This window comes from Sprattus sprattus, assembly GCF_963457725.1.
Source record: "Sprattus sprattus genome assembly, chromosome: 17".
NCBI classification, from domain to species: Eukaryota; Metazoa; Chordata; class Actinopteri; order Clupeiformes; family Clupeidae; genus Sprattus; species Sprattus sprattus.
The window spans coordinates 10,588,655-10,611,180 of record NC_137915.1 but is presented as its reverse complement, the minus strand read 5'-3'; the positions used below and the strand labels follow the sequence as shown (position 1 = coordinate 10,611,180).

General features: G+C 41.0%; 1 protein-coding gene across 1 annotated transcript in view; it reads right to left on the bottom strand.

Moving 5' to 3' along the window:
• Nucleotides 1–10,586: 10,586 nt before the first annotated feature.
• pou6f2 (POU class 6 homeobox 2) overlaps nt 10,587–22,526 on the bottom strand; it is a gene marked incomplete at its 3' end in the record, with an annotated part of 87,531 nt that continues 75,591 nt past the window's right edge. Inside the window, exons 7-9 of the mRNA XM_080854906.1 lie at nt 21,621–21,774; nt 18,529–18,697; nt 10,587–11,094 (exon numbers count right to left, since the gene is read on the bottom strand). Of these exons, the coding sequence (XP_080711032.1) occupies nt 10,587–11,094; nt 18,529–18,697; nt 21,621–21,774 (831 nt within the window). The remainder of the gene's footprint in view (nt 11,095–18,528; nt 18,698–21,620; nt 21,775–22,526) is intronic.

Sequence of the window (22,526 nt, the reverse complement as noted above, 5' to 3'; positions counted from 1 at the left end):
AAAGGTCAGCAGTCTATCTACAAGACATATCCATAATGAAAAGGTTTTAGCGCAACTTTGACTTGAATGTGCATTGTTGTTTAATGACAAGGGGAGACCACTGGTCTCTGTCTTCTTTTCTCCGTCCATTTAAATGAAAATGTGTTATTTGTGATGACAAACATATTACTCTGCTCATCAATATTGCATCTCTCCCTCCCTTCATCTTTACCGTAGAGACGAGCAGAAAAGGTCCCTGCTTGGTTTTTAAGATGTTCCATTCTTCATCACGCGCTTTAAAGCGAAACACAAGAGAGACTAGAAAGGTCTGGCAGACAAATGCATTTCACCTAGGCAGAAGGCATTTGCAGCAGCCGGACAACAATAGCCCTGAGAATACCCAGAAGGCCATGAGGAAATGGAGGAAGTCCGTGGACCTTGCTTCTCCTTTTGCTCTTCTCTCTCTCCTCTCTCCCCCTCTTTCCTTCTCTCTCCCCCTCTCTCTGTCTCTCTGCCACATCTCACCTTCCTTCAGTCCTTCTCCTAGTGCACTGAGAGCAAAACAACCAGCCGGGGCAATCACCTGACACATTTCCATCCAATTTCCACTGCCGAATGTGTTCATTTTCGGCCCTAATGGCATGTCATTTCGCCGGAGCCTTTGGTCAAGAATTAATCCTGGAATCAAAACAGATTTTCCGGGGAGCAATCTTCCATCAAGTATTGATTTTTTTACACTCACGGAGCCTGTACTCCCTAATTTAACCTGACAGCCTGCAGCACAATGGACTAGGGAGCACCTTGGCGACTCACAGAAGGAACTCTCTCTCTCTCTCTCCCTCTCTCTCTCTCTGCTCTTCCCTTCTTCTCCCTCCCCCTTAAGAAGAGCAGGAGTGGATGAGGGTGGAGGGAGTGTTAGGGTCTTGAGGGAGAAACTTATAAAACAAAGAGCTTTGGTTACTGCGAAAAGAGGGTGGTGTGTGTACTCATGTGTGTGTGTGTGTGTGTGTGTGTGTGTGTGTGTGTGTGTGTGTGCGAGCGTGTGTCTGTGCATGTGTGTGCTGAACTGGGGTGGGGGTGAGGTACAAGAGTGAGAGAGGTAGAGAAAGATAGAGAGAGCTTCATGTCCACTTTTTACCTCTAATTATGTTTTCAAGTGTAGTGCAACTCGGGCAGGTTAGTCTGAGAGGGGAAAGGGAACAGAGAGAGTGGAAGAGGGAGAGGAGAGCACAAGAGTGGAAAGTGTGTTCCGATCACCCATCTGGTATCATTATGGGCCTGTTGACATTTCCCAGTCCCAGAGTGATTCCCATGTGTGCTCTCTCCCTCTCCTCTCCTCTTTCTTCTCCTCTCTTCCCTCTCTCTCTGTCCTCCCCATCTCTTCCTCTCCTCTCCTCCCCCCACCTCCCCCCCTTCAACCATTTTCTCCACCTGAGATGTGTGTAGTGGGGCTCATCACACACACCCAAGTGGAAGACGTGAGTGTCCATGCCGTGGATGGCTGCTAATAAGACAGCGAAGATACATCCAAGAAACAACCTCGCTCTCTATCTCACTTGAGGCATCTTCACGCCTCGTACTGTCCATCTTTGTCTCTATCTCTTATTCTCTCGTGCACACAGTCTTTCTCGCACTGTGAACTTCTCTGGCTATCTTTTTTTGAATCTCTTTTTTTAACTGAATATCAAAACAACTAACATGAGCATTATGGATTACAAAAGGATCAAATCATTTGCTGTTATTCTCAAGACGGTGGATGTGTCTAATTCTGGACAGACGTTTGAGCATTAGCCTCCTTTAGGCGCCATGTCATGAACGCCAATATCTGAGATACTGCACTCTCAAAGTATGATGTTCTTGTGCCTGGGAGGTTGACCTTTATTTTTATGTGTCATAGCAGGTTTATGAAAGGCTGCTACAGGAAATACTGTAATTGTGTCCATGAAATCAAAGAATCAGGTTGGGATATTACATCTGTTCAATTTAGCAGGCAAGACAAAATCAGCTTACTCAAAAGTCAATCAGAAGTCTTTAGACTATCTATTTCTATATTAAGTGTAGGTGGTTTTTGCGTGGCCTGGTCCTCGAGTCTAGACAGCAGAGCCATCCTACAAACAGACAGGGAGTTGTTAGAAGTGGGTGGACCTCAAGCTAAATGGGCCGAGAACGACCTGATCCGCTGTACAGTCCACCACAGCAGCAGCATATCATCAAAAGCCAGGGCATTATGGTCCCTCCTTGTCCAAAGGCTGAAGGCTAATAATGGGGAAAGAATAAAAACACAGAGATAGAGGGAAGGACAAGGACAGAAAGACATGTTGACTCTTTAATACATTGAGTGAAATAAAAACATTCCATATCAGTGATGCCCCCATAGGTGATGACTACTTACTATAACATCAAATCCCCATCTACCCCAACAGTCACCAAGGGTCCCCCTAACACCCTATAGTTTTCAAAGGCTGGGACATTGTCTATTAGCTTGTAAAAAGCATGCTCCACCGTAATGCGTGTTTTTACAAAACTCTTAAACAGACAGACAACGTCCTCATGCAATCCATCCATCTTGGACCTATGAGACTTTAAAAAAGCAAAGTTAGCAAGACCTACAGAAAATTAGACAATGTAAATTCCCTGGGTTAGAGCAGGTGTGTTCACTATCCAGAATGTATGCGGTGAAACTGAATTTCAAATTACAACCACCCATCTTTGTAAACAAACCACCAAGAAGAACTAACTGTGCCCTTTGTCCGTTGCATCCAGAACGTGAGAGAAGACCTAAAAGCGTCTGAAGCGTCTTTCTGAAAGCAATTCTGGCTGACGAGAGACCGCATTGCATTGCTAGACTCCCTGGTCAACCACCTGCCACCAGGCATGTCAAACAAATCTCTGTCTTATGCTTTGCCTTGGGATTTCAGTATGCATTGAGACTGAGCTATGTGAGAAATGGTAATAGCCTCTCTGCATGAAGGTGTAGAGAGCGACAAAGGCAGGTGATGCTTGAGGTGGCTGAAGACCTTGTTGTTAGTGCATTTGTGTGTATGTGTGTATGTGTGTGTGATCGTGTGTGTGTGTTGGCCTATTTGTAATGGTCCACACATAATTCTTGTATGTATTGTGAGAGAGTGTCTGTTTTTGTGTATTTCACTAAATGTGTTTGTGTGTGTGTGTGTATGTGTGTGTGTGTGTGTATGTGTGTGTGTGTGTGTGTGTGTGTGTGTCTGTGTGTGTGTGTGTGTGTGTGTGTGTGTGTGTATGTGTGTGTGTGTGTGCGTGTGTTTGTGTGTGTGTGTGTGTGTGTGTGTGTGTGTGTGTGTGTGAAACATCTCAACCTTGAGCGGGAGAAATGGCGGGTGAGAGATGTGGCGACATTTCATTTTGTGAGAACATCAGCCCTGCACACGTCCATTGCCTTGGAGATAAGGCGAGCGAATGCTTCATACCCGATAGAAAAACAAAGAGACCAATTTAAAACCATCTGCATCCGACACACAAACACATCCACACACTTCTACACTTTCACTCACTTTTTTTTTTCTTGCGCACAGTGTGTCCCGACTGATATTGAAACATAATCCATTTGGATTGCTGACATGTCGTAATGTTCTCTGTGTCTCTCTGTCTCTCTTCCACTCTCTGTGTCTCTCTCTCAGGAGTTCAAAGGAAAAGTAATGTGTTTGAACAGAGGCCAGTGTGATTCTGCCTCTTCTGAGTGCAGAAATATAATATGGTGATAATTAGAGTTCTAAGTCCAGCTAATCAGCAATCGAAGGAGATGAGTCAAAGTGCCTGTATTTTTTTTCTCAAATATTGAGCCAATGATCCACAGATCAGTGACTTGAGAATGATGCGGTGGAAAATTGATCTGGATATAATCTTTTTTTCTGTTCTGATCACTCAATTTTGACCCAGTAGGTCTACAGATGAACACCAGGTGTCCTTCATTTGTTTAACTCTATTACAAAATGTGTAGGATTATTGGATGTAGACTAAACACTCTGCTCTTACTGGATATCAGTGGTAGAATTTGCTGTCAAGTGGACCCAATTTGAAACACCAAATTCAAACTGACATGTTTATCAATCACTGAATCATTATTTTTAAAACACGATCTGTTGTTTATATCGTCTATAATTTATAATCTATGCTGGTTCCTGCTCCCTCCTTTCTCTTTCTTTGTTAGTGTCATGTTCACCTCTCTGTTTAGATTGTACAGTAAGTGTTTAACACACATACTAATTTGTGATTTTTAAGTGGCTATCAAATATTTTATACCTTAATTATTGATGAATAGGCCTAGTTGACAGAGACTGGCAGCCATATGACCCATTCTCATTATTTCATAAAAGGGATAAATAAACATTTGAACAATTTACATGTTTGTTTGACTCTAAATGGCTAAAATGAAGTCAATGTTAACTCAGAACATTTGCGCACTGACTAGTTAAACCTGGGAAATTGTCAAACCTTCAGTCACTGGGACACATTTAAACATTTTGCTCTTTATGTTTAATTAACACCTTGCATGAGGCAGCCTCGCTCCTCTCTGCTCCTCCTCTTCAATACTCGTCATCACGTGCAGCAGACTACTTAAAAAAGTCAGTTATAAATGCACACTTTACGGTGACAACCAACAAAAGCTTTTACTGCCGCTCCAATGGCCATTGTCAGTCATGCCACTGCAACTGCACTAAAAAGGTCAGCAGGTGAATGCAGGTGTAATCTTTATTTTAAAGGAGAAACAGGCAGATTTTTCAATCATGTTCTGTTATTTGAACCTGTTCACCACAATAACAAACTTGTTAGGAGTTTAGAACAAATGAACAGCTTGCCAATCCTAATTCTCCTATACGATGACCTTACTGACGCTATCATCTCAGGTGACCGCTGGTGAAGGGTTGGGTTGTAAACTGAAAGGGTTTGCATAATTAACTGAAACACAAAAGTGTGTGAGAGATGGGTCCAAGTCAGCTGTCAGCACTGTGGCAGGTGTGGGGAGTGATGTTATGAATGCATCAAAATGTAAAACTAGACCAGAAGGAAATTTGAATGGATCAGATATGGGGATGAAAGCAGTGCAAAGAAATTCTGTTGAGAACTGTTGAAACTATATATTAACACACATATATCCGTGAATAGACACATCTCATCATTACGTTACTATAGTTACTCAGTTAGATCCGTCAGCTCGCATCTCCTCTGCAGGGACAGGGATGCGCACACAAACGCATCATATAAATGTGCAGTCCCTGTGTCTCCAAAACACAGGTGATTTTTGTTAATCAATGCATTTTATGTAGGTGTGTAGGCAATATGTTGGCGTGTTCTTACTTACTTTGATAAACAAAGAATGTGTGCCCATGTGGTATGAAGACAGATGGGCGATTAACTAGGCTAACTGTGCCAATTAAACAGAGTTGGTAGTGAGCTAACACATAACAAAGCCACCTGCCTTCCCTTTCTTAATGTTTCTGTCATAGTATTATTGATATATATTTTTAGGATAGATATTTTAAGATTATTAACTGTAGCATGCTTTGAGTTTACAGGAGTCACAGCTTTTTCCACATCTCTGTCATCCATAACGGAAAACGCCAGAAGAAGTCCAGGCAAGAACATTTACATTTACATTACACATTACACATTACACTAGAAACGTGTAATAATAATAACAACACAACAAGAAGATCACAAGCAATCACCCAAATGAGAATGGCCCCCATTAGGAGAGGAAGCAGCCCTTTCAATGGATGAGACACCTGTGCACTGGTGCATCTCATAGCGCACAAGTCCATCCTCCTGGCACACCTGCAGACAAAGACCAGAAACCAGACAGAAGGCCTTGCAGGCTGTAACAGACACATTTTTTGAACTGTTACTAATGACTCCATGCTTTTGTAACTTCACTGATTGGAGAGAGGGAGAGTTAACCATAACAATGCTATTGTGCTCTGCGGACAGATTCTTATATTTATAAATTACACGTTTTTTTCCCCAACAATTCAGCAGTTTACAAACCTAAAGCTTTAAAAGTTTGAATAGCAAGCCTTGACACAATTACTCAACTAATAGAATGAAATATGATGAAATTGAGTAGGGAGACAAAACAAAAGAATATCAAATAGCAAATAGCCCATGCACTACCTCACCACTTAAAAAATACATCTGCTCCTCTAAAACGATGAGAAAAGGCAACAAAAAAAAGACACAAACATCTTCAACATCAGCTCTCTCAGTCTAATGTTAATAATTTATGTTGTGTGGGCTTTTTCTATGATTATTTTTTATTTATTTACTACTCCCTCATTCGCCAGCCAGTCAGTTTTTCAAAGGCTTTGTGGACAAGAAAGCTGCCTCAAACTTTTAGAGTTTAGTTTCAAAAGGCTTCTCAGCCGAGAATGCGTCGCCCCTCCTACACCCCCACACCCCAGTTGTCTCTTTCTTTTTTCTCCCTGTCTTTTCAACTTGCCTCATTATTGTTATCTGTTAAAAAAAAAAAAACATGAAATATTTATAGGAAACAACCAAGTTGAGATTTCTCACCGCTGACCCAGTGGATCTCAGACTGAATCTCTCGCTGACCCCTCTGAGGACTGGAGGACGTCAGTGCGCTTTTAGGCACAATCTCTACATTTATTAGAGGCTGATGCCGGCAGACGTACGCCATTGTAGAATTTCCTTTCACTCACAGTTACTGGCAGCGTTGAAATACATAACAGGACCAAAGGGGAAAACTGAAAATATGAAGAGGGTGATGTGGGTAATCAGGGGGCAGGGCTTAAATACAAGGGAGGGAGACAGAGTGTAAAGAAGATTATCCTATTTCTTGACAATGGTAGATGTTTATGCACTGCTATGCTGTCGTGCTAATAGGGCAAGCAAAGATGCTGTGACACCACCATGTCATATAGTAAAACAACTTTTGTATGATGTATTAGTAACGGGCTGCTTTTGCAAAATCCTACATTTTTAAAAAGTGATTTACCTTGTGTGAAAAAAAGAAAAAAAATGGAAAAGCAAGCCAGCATTTTTTTTAAAGTACTGCATTGCATATTAAATGAAGAAAGCTTTTATTGTACCTGAGGTTATTTGCAAGTCTCATACGATATTGTAGCAATGTTGAGGCTGCACATATGCAGTCACACATACACACACACAAATTAACACAAAATGATTTCCTTAGAACCACATAGCAATACATAATACATATGGTCATATTAACATCACCTTCAATCCACATGTTCAACTAGACATGCAAAATATATCTTAATTACACAGACACATGTTATCCGGATCAGATTTTAATGTTCCATACATTGAATATTCTATAACACATCTCTGAGAGTCCTCTCCACTAACACAATTCAAAAATGAAGAGGTAACAGTAAGAAAGCCAGCAAGCAAAGCCTTTCATGTTTAACAACTGTTTATTATTAATTATGGTACAAATAAACGTGACAGACTTGAAGCTGTTTAGAAATACACAAAGTGCAGCTTAACTGACCAAACAGATATTGCTCTATAGATTACATACAGTTTTCAGTCTATAAAATTTAAAGCAACCTTCACAGGTTTTTCAGCTTTGGTTTCGAGGTCTTGAGTAATAACAATGTTTATTTTTCTGACTGGTTCATGTGTGAATCTGTGAGAATTTCTTTAGAATAAAAAGATTTTTTTTTTTTCAGTTTCTTTTTTTTTTTTCAACCATTTTCCTTTTATAATAGCATTAGGCCGCAAAGCTATTGTGGTTCCCACAGTAAAGGGCAATCCTAATTGACAAACCTGTGTGATTTACATACAGAAGCAAAAAGAAAAGAAAACAATAATGAACAAAGAAATCTTGAACATGTGACCCTGGCAACATTTTCAGAGGGAAAACAAGTGAGGCAAAGATGTTCTCATCACAGAAAACTATAAATCCCAATGACACGTGAAGACTACTTACAAACATATACAGAAGTTTAGCTTGTTTGTTCCCTTGTTTTCTAGTTCATCCTAAAGGGGTGTTCCCACAGCATAACTGGCTATGTACTGGGACAGTGCTGAGGTAACGTTTCCATGATATACTTTTCAAACATTTTCTTCAACAGTTTCATAATTCAAGATTGTCAGCAACACGTTAAGCCATTTCTCTGTACAATGTGCATATAACTATTGAGCTTTGGTCCAGCATTGAAAACATGAGCAAAAGGCAGAACTTAGGTCTTTGTGTTTATTTCCCTCTTTTTTGGTTCAAGCTTATTTTGCTAAGCCATTGTACCTGCCCATACAAATGTGAGTCTGCACCCAGGTTTACTCAGCACGTGGTTCTGTGTGAAGGTTGCGAAAGAGGTGAATGAAAATAAGAGCAGATATTTCTTTGAGTTTGTGGGATACTGGGCAAGCAGACGTTTTTTTTTTTATAAGGGAAATGCAAGAAATAAAGATAACGTGAAATAGGGGCTTTGTTGTGTGTATGTCAGAAAGAAGTTAGGTAGTGTTAACAAAGCCACATCTATTACACAAGTAGTCAGACTAAATGCCTTGCAAATTCCTGAAACGGTGATCCCTCTTTGAACACTGATTATTCAACTTTTAAAGAGAATTGAAATGCACCTTTGTAGCAGAAACATTATGTATCCACAGTCAGGAGTCTTCAGACGAATCTAACTCAACTTTGTAAATAAAAATATATTAAAAGTAAAGTAACTTTAGCCTTCTGCCTTCAAGAGGACATATTATCTGGGATACATTAAAGTCCATATAATGAAATTATATTAGTAATCACATACTATGCACACACTTGGTCTATGATCATCACAGAACCATTTATAACGTTTGTTCAACCTGTTTGATTATGCCTCTCGGATGTAAACTGAAGCAGAATCACTACAACGAAAATGGTCACCTCTTTATTTAATTCGATTTGCACATGTGAGCAAGTACTGTACATGTACTCAGTCAGACATGGGATGACAGCCAAATCTGTCTGTACCTACAGTGAGATCAATAGACCTTTTGTGAATAAAAAGGAACATGTTTCACAAAAACAGTGACGTGTTTCAGCAGTGATTCATAGATGAGATCAACATTTTATCTATACCCTGTTCTTGATCATACAATGAAGCATGGCTAACAAGCAAACTAAATAAATAAACACAAAAATAAATTAATTAATAAATAAATAAATACATTTACAGTAATGTTGACTTCGTTTTTAACCCTGCTGTGATGTACAATAGCCAGAAGTACACACCCATTGGAAAATAGCTTGAAAACTCACGATGGAGAGACTAACGCTTTACTTATTTGGTGTTATTTTCTGTGATACTGCAAAAGCAATATCAACAATATACGTATGGCAGTATAGGATGACACACTACAGGTGACCTAAGATTTACAGTTTAGATTTTCTGTCTATGATTTAGAAAAAAAACATGACACAGCCACTTCAACCCTGTCAATTTTGCTGCCCAAAGCAATAATCCAGTGGAACAGTTATTGTCTCCTAACTGTTATTGGAAAGGGAATTTTGCAAACCATGACGGTCATTTTCTTACCTCAGGTCTAATCCCTTCTACCTGTCCTAGAATGAACAGTAAACCAGATTTGCCAAGAAGCTCAGTGACTTTCCGTATTAATAGACGCTATGATCACACCAGCTGTTAAAAGAGCAGTGCATAAAATGAAAAAAAGGTGACCCTGATGATTTGGCCAAGGTAACATTCCTTAACTTCCTTATTCTTGGGCAGCAAAATAGTGTTCTTTGGCTATCAGGCTTTGGCAATAAAATGTCTGTTTCAAACAGCTGCAGTAAGTGGAGAGTTGAAGTGCCTCTCAGTATGCCTATTGGCAATATCTGTGCAGCGTTGACCACCTCAGGTCTGCAAAGTCATCTCACAAATAACATAACAATAGAACAGTATATACCTGAAAAATTGTCATGACAGTACAACAGCTTTGGAGAAAACAGAAAGAACACGCTAATAATGGCAGATAGCAGAAATGGATTTTCAAGACAAACAAAAAATTCAAAGACAACTTAGATTTTTTTTTTTTTTTGTGATTTTGAATTGAAGACAGATTATCATAGATATTTACATATAAACCCAAGTGGTAAAGTGAGACAAAGATAAAATGTTTTACCCAACCCCACACATATATCTTAGATTTTTTTGACGGCATACAAAGGTAAAAATTTAGAACACATTTACACTAGAAAAAATCTCTGTATCCAGATGCAACAGACTTTGGTAAGTAGTTAGTTTTGTTGTTGTTGTCCATGACTCCACTGTGACCTATGAACTAAAGTCTAATTTCTCAAATGTCATCAACCCCCTGTCCTCTCATGAACACTGAACATTGCTGCAGATACAAGATCGTTTTTGGTTTTTCGCTAAGGTCCTTTTATATAGCTGTGGTGACTACACTGACAATATGTACGTATATCTGCTCAGACACCTTTGTTGACAATCCATACAGATGGTACCAAAAGCAGGCATACATCAAGGGGGCTTTGTCCTTTCTCTTTGCCCCCAGTGTTGGCTTGTTTAGGGGGTGGGTTGTCCCTTTGTGGTGAGCATGTTAGAGTTTTATGCCAATTGCCCGTCTTGTTTTGGTGCGCTCAGTTAGGGGTGCTCCTCCAAGGAATCTCCCAGAGGGTCCATGGGAGCTCCTGGGCCGATCTCGATGTCGGGCTTCAGCCTCTTTATTGTGTTCTTCAGCGCTTGCCTCTTGTTGCAGAACCAGACGCGGACCACCTCGCGGTCATAGTTCAGTTTCTCAGCGATTTCCGTCATCTCCTGGCCGGACGGGTGTGTGTTTTTCTCAAAGTGGCTGTTGAGGATCTCCAGGGCCTGAGGGGTGAATGAGGTCCGTCGCTTACGCTTTTTTGACGGCTCGCTGCCGATAAACTCGGTCAGGTTCTGCATGCCGGATCGGTGCCGGGCCTCGGCCTCGGCCATCCAGCGCTCCAGAACGGGCTTAATCTTCTGGGCGCTTTTTGGAGTGATGTCCAACTTCTCAAACCTGGCAGGATATAAAAGGCCAGGGTTCAGTTTGCCTGTCAAACTGCTAGCTATAGTGTTCTCTTGGGCTTCCTGTGGTAGGTAAAAGTGGCCTCTCAGGATGGTGTGTCTAGGGGAGAATTGAGAGAGAAGAAGCTTACTCCGGTGCCCTGCCTCAGCCAGAGCCATCCTGCCCGTCTCTGTTACCTGGTGGGGCTTCCCGGTCCAGCTGTCAAAGGGGCAGAGAGTTTCACTTTTTAAAAAAGAGAAGGCGATTGAGAATTCACAATCCAGTTTACATGCTGGGAGTGATAATGACTTAATGTTTTAACAGCTGTATAGGCTATGATTAGTTCAACCCCAACTGTGCTTTTTTGTTGTTGAACTGACTGATTACAATGAAGTTGTCTGTTCCAATGGTGAATTGGACTCTCTGCCCCTTGTTTGCATTGGAGGGCCAAGAACACACCATCATAAACTATATAGATATAATGGACCAAGTCAGTCCATTGGTCAAGTAATAGTAAACTTAGAAACTAGTAACTAAACTTTGCTAATAGCACAGTTCTAGACTGTTCTAGAAACATCAAATCAAAATGCATACTTTAGTTTTACTTTAGGATAAACATAATGACATAAGAATGTCACAGTCACATCCATCCTTGTCAACCATCCTAAGAAATACATGTTACAGGAGAATTTCACCCCAAAGTAATTGTTTGATTATGTTTGACATTTTCATCGTTGCTGTTCAATACAAATGTTTGTCATGTTATTTATTCAGTCCTATGATCCTTAAATTCCATAGACTGTAATTCTTTCTGGTTTGATTTTTGACCATTTCTTTCTTTCTTTCAAGACTTTGTTCCTTCCTTTGTATTAACTCAAATAATTCTCTGAAAAGGTCCAATTCGTTTATTGACCTAGTGAGATGTCAAGAGAATAATGTGATCTATGGACATAGCAGAGTCATTTTGCCTGATTAGCAAAGCAGAAACATCCTGAAATTGAAGTTTCTGTGTATCTCAAACATGCAGCATCACAATGTTTTTGTTCTGAGTTGACTTTGACTTCCCCTGACTAAATCATGATCACATGCACCCGAAACCAACTTTAGATGGCTTTTTGTGGCATTGAAAAGTAGATGGTGGCTCTTATAATAAAAAAGAAAACATTTTAGAGTTCCAAAACATTTGAGGTGAAATTGTCCCGTAATGCTTAATGCCAAATCAGTCCAGCATGCACTTAGAAATATCAAACTATCATTTATTTACACATGCATCCTTAATAATTCAGTGACACATACACACACAAACACACACACACACACACACACACACACAAACACACACACACACACACACACACACGCACAAACACACACACACACACACGCACAAACACTCAGTGAATGTTTAATGTTAATACATTTTCACCCCAACTCTTCTAACTTTGAATATTCCTGCAGTTGAAAGCTTGATAGAGAGCTCACAGGTTGTCTAATTCGCTTTGCGCACTTCTGAGAATTAGGCGGGGCTCATTCGGAGTATGCTGAGGGCAATGGTGACATGCTCAGCTAAAATCACAGGACTATATAACTGTCAGTATTTACAGTTAGTAAATTCAGCATTTTGGAAATTTATAATAAAGAAATGCATTTATTGAGAACATAATGCATTTTTTAAGAAAACAATGCATTGTTGCATGTGCAAATATGCTTTTTAACCACTATATTGAACTGTCAAATGTATTGTGGTCTTTCAATCTAAGTAAATCAATTCACCTACTGTTATATGCTTTAATGCAAACCGAGGACAGACTGCTTTGTGAAGTACTGAATAATGCTGATTTAACTGTGATCATCATGGGTCAACACCTAGCTTTGCGACAAAACATTGCATGCAGATAGGAAATAACTTTGCACAGGTTTTGGCCAGAGATACACAGAAAACACAATGAAATGTCCTCTGAATTTGTAGTCTTGTAAGACAAACTAGTCAACCTGGGAGGGCTAGAGGTGCAGACATCTGAATCTGACAGCATGGCGTCACGTGTAAAGTGTGGGTGAGACTCAAATAGGTGAAGAGTATCTTCAGTGGGATTCTCTGTCTACCTCTACTAGTGCCTGTGTTCTCCTTCGTGGTTCTCTCGTTCTCTGTTATGAGTACACCGGACCTGTCAAGCAGTCAGCGATGAGGGCCTCGGAGAAACTAGAGTTGAGGGGGGGTAGGGGTGGGGGACGGGACGGGACGGGACGAGGACTTGATGCAATAGGCACACAACAGACGCTCCCATCCGGCTGTCTGCCTGTCCGGTGTGGCCAAACCTGGGCTGACCAGCGCAGGCCCAGACACCTGTGATGGAATCTAACTGGCATCTGAGTGAGGCGATGCCTCAGACCTGAGGCAGAGTCTTTCTGCCGACCTCCCCTGTCTCTCCCTCTCTTAAGACCTCAAAGGACGAGAAAGACATTCCACACCGTGGGCTTGTTAAAAACAGAGTGGGAGAGAGAGAGAGAGAGGGGAGGCTACAGAGCAAATTGTGGCATCTGACGAGTAATGTTTATTTATTTATCTACACTGCTGGACTGGTGCTTCAGTCTTCCTCACTTGTGTTTCTCCTACACGCGTCAGGAGCGTTCCTTCTGGCCAGCATGGCGATCTCCGCAGCACTAAACATGTTCCGTGCACTTTTTAAAACCAAGCGAAAGAGAGAGAGAGAGAGAGAGACCTACGGAGTTCCTCAGGGGAATGCATTACTGCCATAAGAAGTGGGTAAAGAGACAGGATGTTTCATGGCTCAATGAGAACCAAATGCACTTACTAAACGACTCTCTGTCTCTCTCCACTGCCTGCGTGCGGACTCAGAGTATTAGAACATGCCCAGGGGGAAAAATACATACATTTAGATTTTTTCTCTCTCTCTCTCTCTCTCTCTCTCTCTCTCTCTCTCTCTCGCTCCTCTTTCCACTTCGTTCCTCTCCAGTCCTCCGTCCTTAAGAGGAACCTCTTTTTAGCCCATGCATAAATATTTGCTAAGTGTAGCCTAAAATCATGGACAACTCTCATGTCCACATTCAGGACTCCTGCCGTGAAATGCTAGATACACATTCTTCCTTTGGTTGGGCTATTCATGAATGAAACTAAAGAGGCATTCTCATTATTGCATTAAGGTCACAAATGAATAGAAAGAGAGAGAAAGAGATGGGGGGATTGAAAGAGTGAATAGCATGTATGAAGACGGTTAGGAAGAGGAATGAGAAGGACAGCCACTAGGCATTAATACAGCATGCGGAGCTCTGAGCTTTGATGGGCTGATGTGATTAAATATATATAAATATATATATGGGCCATTCTACCGAATTCGTGTAATATGCAGTCCCTCAACAATAAAAACTATTTACAAAACAATTAGGTATTTAGGCATAGATATTTAATTAGAAAATGTTATGGTCTATATAAACCCAATGCATTACATGAGATAGTGATAAGCTAAATATATACAAAATCATCATTTATAGGGTACTTTCTATTGGGAAGTAGCTGTCCCCAACCCTGACATCTAAATTTCAATGCCTTTAAATAACACTTTTCAATTTTTTTCAATTTTTTTCAATGATTTAATTTCGAAGATCTTTATGATTGGGTTGAAACAGAACTTGGAATATTTAGATTTATTGTGGGTTTAATTTTTAAATCAATTTTCTATACTCAAAAAATCATGTCCCTAGTTTTCATGTCACTACCGAAACACAAGAGTTTTAGTCCATTGGCTGACCCTGTGTTTTAGCCACGACTCTGCATTTTTGACCATGCATTGACACTGCATCTCTGTCCCTCATGGTTGAATGGTAAGTAGCTAAATCCCATAGTTTTGATATAAATGTGTTCCAAAGTCTGAAAATCGACGTGTAACCTTAAGAATTGTCACTACCGAAACGCATGTTTTCTTCAATTAAGTAAACCTTTTGGGGTTTCATGGAAAATCTTATGTTTGTATGTGTGTTCACCTCTTCAAAGATGTGTTTGCAAGCCGTGTGCTTGCTAGAATTCTTTATTTATGCTTAAAGTTAGCTAGAATTGTCACTACCGAAACAGTCACTACCGAAACATATGGTAGTGACCAGATGATTTCGGTAGTGACAAAATGAAATGGTAAGTAGTTCAATCCCATAACTTTTAAATAAATGTGTTGTGTGGACTAAAGGGCGGCCCAGAGCACCTTTTGGATGATTTTGGGAAAGAAATGAACTTCCATCCAACAGTGCAGTCACTACCGAAACACTGGATGTCACTACCGAAACAGTGCAGCACTACCGAAACACTGGATGTTTTGTAAAAAATGAAGTATATTGAGTAATCAACTAAAATGTTATGATACTGATTGGATTAATGTATGTTCAATTTCATCAATCAACAACTCTGGAATCAATATGATCAGTATTTTGCATTTTACAAAGAAATAATGCACTTAGATTTTCATGAATTGTATAAATTGAACTTGAAAATTTGGTAAAAATTTCATTTTTATGGATTTCATTGTGAAAACCTTCAAGAAATATTTGTAAAAATACTCTTAAGAGAAGGGAAGGAAACAAAATCTGAACAGGTCAATGATAATACTTTTTTACTATAGTAAATGTGATGTTTCGGTAGTGACAATTTTTGGAAGAGGAAAAACATTCCAACACATTCTGAAAATACAATATAAAAATTGACTGTTCTTTTACTAGATATGTGTACTTTAGATATGGTACAATATACATACAGACAAAGTTTTGGGAATAAAACATAAAAGAATTCAAAATATTTCCGACCTGACTTTGCACCAATTCGGTAGAATGGCCCATATACGACAGATCTTAAGCAGCTAGTTTCTGCTTAATTTGTTGTGCAAATTATAAGTGGCAGACTCCCGCTACGAGGCATGAATCATTAATAGGGGAGCTGGTGTTTTAGTGAGGATTAATGTTGTGAATTCACACACGGCTTAAACACGACTAAACGACTCGCATCCCCAAAATTACATGAGCAATGACAACTTCACAGGCATGGGCGTGCATCTGGTGCATTCTAAGCAGGACTCACGTCAAAACATCCACGTTTGTCAAACATGGATAGCAAATGCTTCACTCTTATATGTCATCATCAATTCTTAGATTAAAAAAATACACTATGGTATGGGTAGATGGAAAACAACAGTTTTCTTACACAATTAAAATGTAAGATGTAAGATGTAATCTTGTAACATGTAATAAGACATGACATACATGTTATTAATGTACAAAGACGCGTCACTGTGTGCAACATTTGATGTTCGTGCATCAGAGTGTTGCACATTTGAAGGCATGCTCACACTGTATTAATTTTCAATGACCACAAAACAACTTGAGTTATGCCGGCGACTCTAAGAGCCTGTCATCAGATGGCTTTGACGATGTCCCTTTGTGATTTCTAAGACGAGCCAATAAAGCTTTTACAAAGTGAGCAATGAGATCAGACAAGATGGAGACATCTGTCACTGTCGGTTTCACTGAGCAAAGACTACAACCCCCAGAGCTCTGCTGTTCTCAGGCGGCGCACTCCTCTCCCTCCTAAACTTTCATGTCTGTGTTGATGTTAACCCAAGAAAAGCATGTGAAGTCTGCCTTTAAAGTTACAAAAAGAGAAAAGACTACAGAGGCAAACTGTCATGTTCAATGTCATACAAATGAACAAATGAAAAAAACAGCCCTTCTTTGTGGCACAGCTCAAATGCAAAGAAAATGGGGCCAGGAAAAGGGTGTGAGCACATCACCTGTTTATTTTAGAGGCTAATGGCTTTTAATGTATGTTATAAATATATGAATTATACATGCCGGTAAATATTTGATGGCGGATTTTGAAGACTTTGAAACATTAGCTTGAAGGGCCCTGCCTCATAAGGCATTCCTGCCCCTCCTCTCGACTGCTGCGTGCAGGCTCAGGTTTTACCGGCGGTTTGATGTTGATGTGATGAAAATTTTAGAGTGTGGCGCCTATGCATGAAATAAACAGGAAAGGTCATCAGCAGAGTACCGCAGTTCTCTGGGCTTTGGAGTGGCATTAGTATTGAAGCACTGACAGTCTGAAGAAAGAGAAGGCCTGTTGTGGACTTTTTGTTATGTGCCCAAGACCAGCTCATGATTTTTGTTTGTTTGTGTGTGTGCATGCATTTGTGTGTGTTTTAGGGGTGGTAGCCCAGATAATCCACCTCCACTTAAGACCTGGCAAGTTAGAACTTATTTACCGACATGTGTTGGTCAGTGAGAAATTCTGTGACCTTAAATCTCCCTGATTCACCTTGTGCAAATACTGTCTGAGGTAATAAATAGCCTAACCATAGCTCAACTCAGTATTTTCTAAAAGCCTTTTCTGCTGAATGTCCCAGTTAAGTATAAGACATCACCTGATTTAGTAGTGGTGATGTGAGTGATTCTGCACGCTTGAGGAGAGATGAAAATGTGTCTAATGTTTTGAGTTAGAGCTGGGGATGTTTGAGGCGAAAGCTTGACAGGGGAAAATGAACAGTGTGTTTTTACACGCCAAAATGATGTACCTGAATATTTCATCTAATCCGGGTGCATTATGCGCCGGTTTACCACTAAATGCATGTCGTTACAGCATCACGGAACACGACATTTTTATTAAAAGTCTACTCCTGTCAAGTTCCCTCCAGCTCACTGCAGAGTGAACTGCAGTGGACCTAAGTAATTATTAAATGCTTTAAGTGCTTCTTGTGATACTCTAGCTAATGTATTTTGCATAAGTAACCAAATCGTCTTGAATAAGGATGAGAAGATCGGCAGAAGACGACGCAGTGATCCTGTCTGTAACAAAATGTGATGCGTCTCAAGAGAAATATATTATTAATCACTCTTAAACACCTTAATTATCTATGTTTAAATATGAATGTCGTCTATGGATATGAGACATTCAGGAGCACTTATGAGGAAGAAGGCATCGTCATGTTCTCTACTGTCTTGTCTCCAACTGGGAGTGAACGTAGTGAGTGAGAGAGTGAACTCTGGTAGTCTATAATTTCATCTCTTTTTTTTCAGGTTTTAATTTGTGTGACCAACATGAGCTTGTGGGCGCAGGATAACATCTAATTATGTCTGAAATTAGTTTGATTGCAGCTTTCGATATAGTGAAGAGACATTTAAAACCTACTTTAAGCAGTCTTATATGTCATTGTCACAGCCTCGCAGTTTTCACAATCTAGGATAAGCTACAGTCTTGTAAATATCCTGCACTGTATTCCAGCCACTATAGAAGTTTCTGACTGATCTTTGCAGGCAAAGACTAATTGTACTGTATATTGTAGGCTAACTATGAATTGTCTTGTCACCATCAACCTCAGCAAATCATGAGCCACAACAAGAATCTACCATTGAGGCATCTTCAAAATCAGCTTCCTTCATAAGGTTACAATGAAGGCTTCTGACACTTTCCATCACATCACTCATGCCTGTATTTGTGCTCAGAAACCCAATGTCATTCTAGTTTCTTTGGCTGGGGTGGGGGCTGCAGTTAGACCTCCGTACCTGCAGATGGCAGACTGGCTGTAGGCAGGTCCCTCTGTGGCGCTGAGGGCCTGGCCCACCTGAGTTTGAGTCAGCCCGAGAGACAAGCGGCGGATCTTGAATGCTTTGGCAAATTCTCGGATCTCCTCCAGGTTGACACCATCGACCTCGCTGGGGGCAGTTTGGGGGTCTTAAGGAAGAAAAAGAGACGACAGAAAAAAACATTCTTTCAAATTCTCTACATTCCCCATCTCCACAAATCCAAGTATTGCAAAGACCATATTACCCTTCATGAGACTATATCACAGATGAAATGTTTTCCACTGTGGATGAAGTTTTGCGCTTGTATTACAAATCATTGTACCCTCCAATTATCAAATGTAGTATTTTTTTCATTTGAAATTTCTACTATATTTCTTTGCTCTTTAAATTGTTATCATTACATAAATGCGTGTGTGATGAATCTGAACAAATTTCACCCGATCCTTGTCCAAACTATTTGCTACGTCATTGTGATTTTCCTTCACATTACTGTGACTGAGAGCAAACACATTGAACAGCAAATTGAAAATTACATCCCCCGGCCTCTCAGATAATAGAGATAAAGAACCCTGACAGAAGAGGAGGAGGAAAGTAGAGAAAGGTGGGTGAAGAAAGAATTTCTCAGAGAGCTTTCAGGAAACGTCTTGCATTAAATATATATTAAACATTCCTGAGAGGACACAGATGAATGTTTGCCATCCGAGTCCTCACCCTCCGTCTGAAGAAAAAAGAGGAAGGTCAGAAAACATTTTTGTGCCACAAATGCAATTCACATCAATGGCTGTGCTTGTTTGTAAAGCCTCGCTTTAACTGCTAAACTGTTTCTCAGCTTCCAGTCCTCCATACTCTTTTTAAATAGCCCCGTTTTAGAGTGTCTGCCAGCTAATAAAATGTGGTTTTGTGCTGCGCATCAATGTCAGGTGGCGCAGCGGCCTGCTTACGAAGGTAAAGTTTGGTGGCGGGTTGAATAATTCATGTGGGTCATTATCGATGAATTATTAAAGAAATCCTCCAGGCGTATTTAAGGTAAAATCTATTGAACCGGCATCTTGTCGCTCCTCATAAGCCACGCCGATCCTCAAGTGCAGAGCTTCTTCCAAATCACCTCTAATGCAGTACTGAGGAGAGGAGAGGAGAGGAGAGGAGAGGAGTGGAGCGGAGAGAAGAGGAGAGGAGAGGGGAGGAGAGGAGAGGAGAGGAGTGGAGCAGAGAGGAGAGGAGAGGAGAGGAGAGGAGAGGAGAGGAGAGGAGAGGAGAGGAGAGGAGAGGAGAGGAGAGGAGAGGAGAGGAGAGGAGCCTCCCAGCCAGAACACTATACTCCTGGTGGAGACCTATGGACATGGACTACTGACTACGATCCACAGACTATAACCAGCATATCCGGCCTCTAAGATTAGTATTGAGGAACCATTTGATGACCAAAGTTCAAACGATCATGTTTTTGCTGTCACTAGCTGTGGTTAATGACAGTTTCGATAAAACCTCTAACTAATAAACCTATACAGATCTAGAACGCTTTGGTCAGCGGATGTGCTCTCTTTCTCTTTGCAAAATAAATCTTTAGAAATCCACACCGCAATTTCCATGAGTATATCCACGAGTCTTTGAACTAGAGTTTGTTTGACCTTGCCATTTCCTTTGATAAGGAAAACATACTGTACTGTTTCTTTCTCTTCTGGCGCGCTGTATTCAACTGTCATATGGATCTTTATGGCTCATAAAGCAGTGGATGAGGCACATATGTTGAAAACATTGAAAAGGAAAGATTAAAGCCTTTTGTGTCCATAGATAAGTTTGAATTTTTTTTACTTTACACCTTTACATGCAGTCTTTAACCAAGCACATAACTAGAAATAAAATATGTGACACAATGCCAAGGCCGAGTAGTAAACTGAGAACTATAAATGCAGAACAGCATTATGTGTGTGTTTGACGTATAACAGCAACAACAATGGCAGAACGGTCCATTGGTTCTGTCCACAACAGGTTGATCAATAGCAGCCTCCCTTTTATTGGATAATTCAATTTTATTGAATCGCAGATGCGTTTGAAATGAGTTCAGGGCGATTGCCTGTGACAAATAAGAATTTATCTGACTAAAACAGCTTTAAAGGCAGTGGCAGTGTACTGACAGAGGCGAGCGGAATGATTTATACCCGGCCGCTGACCGGCTCGATCATTTCCAGTCACGAGTCAGATGTTTAGGGAGAGGCGAGGTCTAATACGGTTTCTCCTCTTAATAACAACTTAAAAATAGAGTGGTGATGACGACTGCATGACATATCAGACTGGTCAGGAGGATGTAAACTTTGGTCAGGGGGGGAGAAAAAAGCAGAAAATCTTTTCCAACAAACGGAGAGGTAGAATGCAAGGGAACGGCAGGCACACAGTGGAAGTGTACGCTATGGGAAGTGCACTGTGGAACATACAGCACATAGCCATCTTTTAAACTAACATCTTATGCCTACTAACATAATCCAACTATTTATTTATTGGAGCTGAAATACTGTGCAATAATAACCATCATTAAAAAATATCAGGGTAGTCTAAATTATGTATGTGAAAAAGACGCCCATGGCTACAGATAGACTGGCTTGTGTTATGTTGTTTGTTTTTGAAGTCTATGCTGTTTGAGTTTGTACAGTTCCTGGATGAGAAGACCGACCACAGGAGCTCTGTCCTGCGTGGCGGTCCCTCACTGAGGTCTAGAGCGTCGTTCTACCAAGCTTGGAAAAATAACCTCCATGCCACCTGGTGTGAGGAGATGCCGCTGTGGCGCTGGAGGAGGTTTCCCTCCGGTGCCCGGGCTGTTTTCACCGCGCCTGCCTACTGCTGCTGCTGATGCTGAGGCACACGTGTGAGAGAATGTGCAGGCATGGCTGTAGACGCCGGTGAAAAATGTGAGAGTACACTATGTACCTGCTTGAACACATACTTTTTTTTTCCCACTAATATGTGTGTGCGTGTGTGTGTGTGTCTGTGCATCTTTGTGTGTGTGTGTCTATGTGTGTGTAGGTGTGTGCTGGTTGGAGGAGGGTGTGTGTGTGTGGAGCGTTGCCATGGCTACTCACTGCTGACCAGCTGTCCCACGCTGAGGGAGGAGGAGGAGGAGGAGGTGGAGGAGGATGAAGAGGCCTGGCGGAGGGGGCTCTGGCTGTGAGGGAGACGCAGCAGGTTGGCCTGGGAGGATGGAGGCCCCGACTGAGCCGACTGGGTCTGAGGCAGCTGGGAGGGGGTGCATTTACATCAGCACACACACACACACACACACACACACACACACACACACACACACACACACACACACACACACAGAGAGATAGAGAAACATTATGAGCAAAACAGTGCAGAGCAATGGTACGGTACAGTTTTTCAAAAGGTTATCTATTGTTACAGTGTCAGTAATATCATGTCAAAAATCTAGTGCAACTCATGAAAGCAGTAACTTTATAATATTCCTGCTGATGAACGCCAGCATTTTCAAAGCCACTCAAGCTTGGTGACTTTTACATTTGTGAATCGTATGAACCTAGCAAACGTCTTTGCAGTTCTTTATTCCAACCACATTGCGTGCAATCAACCAGCTGGATGAAAGAAAGCAACCATCGCGTCGCTCTCTCCTCTCCTTATCACACAACTGCTGCAGATTCTCAGCGGCGGCGGGCCAAGTCATTAGAGTCCACACTTGGCAACTGTCTCGTTTAGCTCTCCTGTCAGATGCTTTTAAACGCTATTTTCTCAAAAGTCCCACCCGTGTGACAGCGCAGATGCATCCTAGTCGTCATTACACCAGCGGAGGAACCAATGCAGCCCCAACACTCCCGTTGCACGAATGCCGAAAAAAAAAAGACATCTGCAAAACAACTGCTCCTACAACATTATTCATCATTAAGAGCAATGGGGCTGAGGTGTTGCCATGTTTTATGCGCCGATGACTTCGTCTTACAAGATCAAACCGAGGGTGTTACGTCTACGCT